The sequence below is a fragment of the Borostomias antarcticus genome, assembly GCF_949987555.1.
Source record: "Borostomias antarcticus genome assembly, chromosome: 2".
NCBI classification, from domain to species: Eukaryota; Metazoa; Chordata; class Actinopteri; order Stomiiformes; family Stomiidae; genus Borostomias; species Borostomias antarcticus.
In genome coordinates, this window is record NC_140235.1 from 13055271 (window position 1) to 13059489 (window position 4219).

At 44.0% G+C, this 4219-nt stretch overlaps 1 protein-coding gene across 1 annotated transcript; it reads right to left on the reverse strand.

Annotated features, from left to right (window-relative positions):
* Nucleotides 1-1551: 1551 nt before the first annotated feature.
* Nucleotides 1552-4219, reverse strand: LOC311329678 (zinc finger protein 503). The gene is made up of 2 exons (XM_084461575.1): nucleotides 3732-4219; nucleotides 1552-3340 (listed from the first exon to the last, which is right to left on the reverse strand). Exons 1-2 carry the CDS (start codon nucleotides 3984-3986, stop codon nucleotides 1913-1915), a joined length of 1683 nt encoding a protein of 560 aa, XP_084317701.1. The 5' UTR covers nucleotides 3987-4219; the 3' UTR covers nucleotides 1552-1912.

A 4219-nucleotide genomic window follows, 5' to 3' on the forward strand; every position in this document is an offset into this window, starting at 1 on the left:
TAGGTAGCTTGTCACACACAGAAACGCCTACTGTGACTCACACAGAATGCAGGCCTGCCCTGCTGTCACCCTATAGTCCGAGTTAAGAGAAGAGGAGCTCATAGCCTAAATACAAGCATTACTGGCAGCCACGGAAAGGGCAGGGTGATTTTTTGTCTGTGTACAGAATAGGCTACTGCCGTCTGATACATCAGCATTGATCTGAATAGTGACACATATGTCTGCTATAGGCCTAGTCAATGCACTGATGAAATGCAACGTATGAAGTGTAATTATTTGCGACCGGCTTCGTGCGAAGTTAGTCAACATTTCCATGGCTTGAGCTGGGAATCATTTTCTGTAGCCTATTTAAGCAAAATATGTCACATTTAGGCTTAACTAATAGGCCCACTGCATTTGTTAATGTTTTTTGTGTGCTTGTATTATTGTATTACAAATAAACCAACCCCAATGCATATTCAATTTACTATTAACACAAACTGAAAATATGTAGGTTAAAAAAACACGTAGCCTACAGTTTTACAACTGCAGTGTGCACACGTAGCCTATGTGAACAATCTCAATGAATTCGGCTTGACTGATAGAAATGTAATTCTTGCTTCATACACAGCCTAGTCAATAGTAGGCTATCTGCTATCTCCTAGTTTTTGACACCGTGGCTGAAAATAGAACCAGTTTTCTGGCTACATTTAGGTTTGTGCCTTTCCATTAGAATTAAATGAGGCCTAATTTATAATAAATTGTTTTAAGGCAAATGTTTGCTTTTGTAATTTAATAGAAACTATTTTGCCATTTACCGTGTTAATATTTGGAACATACTGAAAACTATTCGATTGTTCTGTAGGGTACCAGCCAGGGTACAGTAGCCATGCCAATAATTTCACATGGATGTTCAGGAGGCTACATTAATTATTAAAAATAGTAATTTATGAACAATTAAATTTGAGACCATGCATATCAGTACGTTGTGTATGAACAGACGCGCTATTCTAAATGAAAACCTTAGGCCTACATCTTACATTAATATAGCCTACTAGTATTAGGCTACCAAAACTTTGTTGCTAATCTCTATAAAGCATTGGCATATGTCTACACTTTTTCTTGCATCAATATTGGGACGCACTATCACCCGACAACACACACATACGTAATTAAGCATTAGCCTATTAAATTAATTTATTTTTCGGGGAGCATGATTAGGCCTAATACATGTTACGGGAAGGATTATTGCAATGGATATGTTATATTTTATATTTAGTCTGTAGGTCTACTATGTGTAGGCTACCCTAATAACCTAGGTTTCGCATTGTAATGGTAAATATTTCGCTTATATAAAATCTTTAATTGTCTGATCACCAAAACTAGCCTAGCCCTTCCCATTAACTCACAAACATGTAGGCTAGGTAATATGAAATGTGCAGAGTCCAACATATTATTTCATAAAATGAGGCACACGGAGATATGGAACAGAATTGTTTCTTATTTTTCCAGAATACATACAAAAAAATACCAATTCTCTTTCCATGGTATACACCTGAAAAATAACGGCAATTTAAAATTATGGACAATTTGGGATTTAAGAAACAAACATGCATGTAAATTATTTTCTTCTCAATGAGACATTAAATAAGAACAATACAATCATAGCAATTTCAAATTAACATCGAAATGAAGACCTCTATTTTATTAGTATTCTACCATGTGTTTTCACTTCCCCTATAGAGTTCAGTTTAAACATAATGCACTTTTGAGTTGCTCAAATATCATCCATTTGTAGCTATCATCGTCTGCTTTAAGCCGACATAAATAAATACAGTTGAGTCCACGGATCCCGTCCATAGGTGGAGCGTCAATATAAAAGTCTTTATATTTGCATTCTTATAACTATAAACTTTTCAAAGTAAAGTCTGTTTCACTGGTATCCAAGCGCGGATGCTGTTGTGAGTCTCTGACCGTACAGTGCGTAAGGGGAGTAGTAAGGACCGGTTGCCGCAGGAACGGGGACTGGGGCTCCGGGGGGCAGGGGGCTTTTCGAGTACGGATGGTAGCGGGTGCTTAGTCCCAAGGCGTGGTGCGGGCTCCGCAGTGCCAAGGTCCCGTGGCTCCCAGGACCCCCTGAGGGGGGCATGTGCATGTGGCACGCCATGGCCGCTGCGGCAGCGCTAGCTAAAGACGAAGAACTTGGGTAGCCCGACATCAACTTCTCCGCCCCAGTGAAAGCAGTGTGCGTCCTCAGGTGATTCAGGAGTTCTTCGGAGGAAGAGAAACGCTTATCGCACGGTCCGTTGGCCGACACCCAGTTACAGACGTGGGGAAGGGGGTCGTTGGGTAGCATGAAACCATAGGGGTACAACGGGTGTCCACTAAAAGACGGCGCGGAGGGGTGAACGCCATGTAAAGGGTGCGTTGGATACATGAGGGGGTACCCGGATTTCAGAGCATTGGCGGCCGCTGCTGCTGCAGAGTCGTGCCCACAGGAGGCACTGGCTGCGCCTGCTAAGTGACTGGCACAGTGGTAACTCAGGCAGTAAGGGTCTCTACACAAACTGGCTGACATTATAGACGGTGGGGATGCCCCGGCCAGAGGGCTAGATCCTGCCTTACTGCAGCCCAGTGAGCTGGCGAGCTGCGCGTTAACCAGGCTCCCTCCGTGGGGCAGGAAGTGTTGCGGATAACCAGCGTAGGCCCCGGCTAAGCTACCCGGGTAGGCCATACCAGCAGGCGGCAAGGGGAAAACTGTCTGGCCCGGTTTGTAAGGAGAAACGGGAGCCACAAGCCCTGACCCGAGAACGGATGCTGAGGAAACGGAGGTTATAGACGAGGACTCCGAAGACGTGGCTTTGGATCCCGGGGTCGTCTCCTGGTGTTGGTTGACCTCCACATTAATTCCACCACAGCTCACGCTTATCCTGCTATGACTATTAGTGGTTCCAGATCCGTCCGTTGTGCCATTTTTATTACAATCAGAATCTTTTTTCTCATCCCTGTCTCCACACTTCCCCTCTGACGGCATGGGAGACGCAGAAGTGCTTGAATTTGGGCTGCCAGTCCGTGGCGTGAACGGCTGGCAGGTGGCGCTCGGCACTCGGAAACCAGATTTCTCTCCGCCAGAGCCGCCCGTGGACGAGTCTTTCTTATCTGACGGTTTAGAATATGGTTTGAAGCTAGACTTGTCATCCACACCGATGTCACTCAGTTTTAAAGGACCTGATTTAGACTCCTTGTCACTAGATCCATTTGATGTTACGGAGGATAGTTTGGAGGAGGGCGGAGGATCCGGTTTGCCGATTTGAGAACATGTCTGCGCCAGCAGAGCCAACGGGCTCTTCTTGGCATCGAGCTGCATAAAAAGAGAAAACGAGACAAATACTTAGAATCATAGGCTACTAAGAGAAACAAAAAAATCCATACATTTATTCTCATTTGGTGGAAATCCAAACAACATTCTGTCCGAATAGTGCAAAAGAAAGGCGCGTAATGAGCCGCTTTTACGCGTGACTCAACCCTAGCTTTAAGCTCTAAGCAAAATAACAGTATAAATTCAAAATAACATTATAAATTCATTATCAATCTCTGATACAATTATACCTATGTAATGTATGGGTATTTGGCTGTTTCGTATGGTAAGCTTGATATTTTCAGCGACGTCTGGGCTACATAAACGCTACCTATAGGCTACCACAACAAAACAGAAATTAAACTTTCGAAAATAATTTTGACATCACCCTTACCTCAATAGGACTAACTGGGGTTGAAGGCAAAGGTTGCAGATACTCTGGATGCAAAATGTGTCCTGATCGTGCGGTAAGCATCTTCAAAACCTTGATTGGTAGTCGGTTTGCTTGCCGTAGTGGGTCCGACGGAGGTGCGGAGTGGAGAAAAGGCTTGTTGATGTTCGAGGAGCTGTTATTCCGAGAAACACTGCTTTCCCAGGCTAGATGGGTATTTTTATTTCTCAGGGCAGAGATCGAGAGCGATGTGATCATGTCCCAATTCTCAGGAAATTAGTCGGTAATGCATTTATCAGATTCATTAAGAAATGAAAAACGCAGAGAGCCTCTGTCAAAAATGAGTAAAAGTGGTAATATAATGTGTAATCCGTGTGTTTAAGAAGAAGGTGCGGCAGTAGAATGGAGAAAGTGCGAGGTTATCGCAGATCCGAGGCTGCGTCTTGCACCATGAGCGTAGCGCGTTATGTGTCTCCCAGCAGGTCCGTACT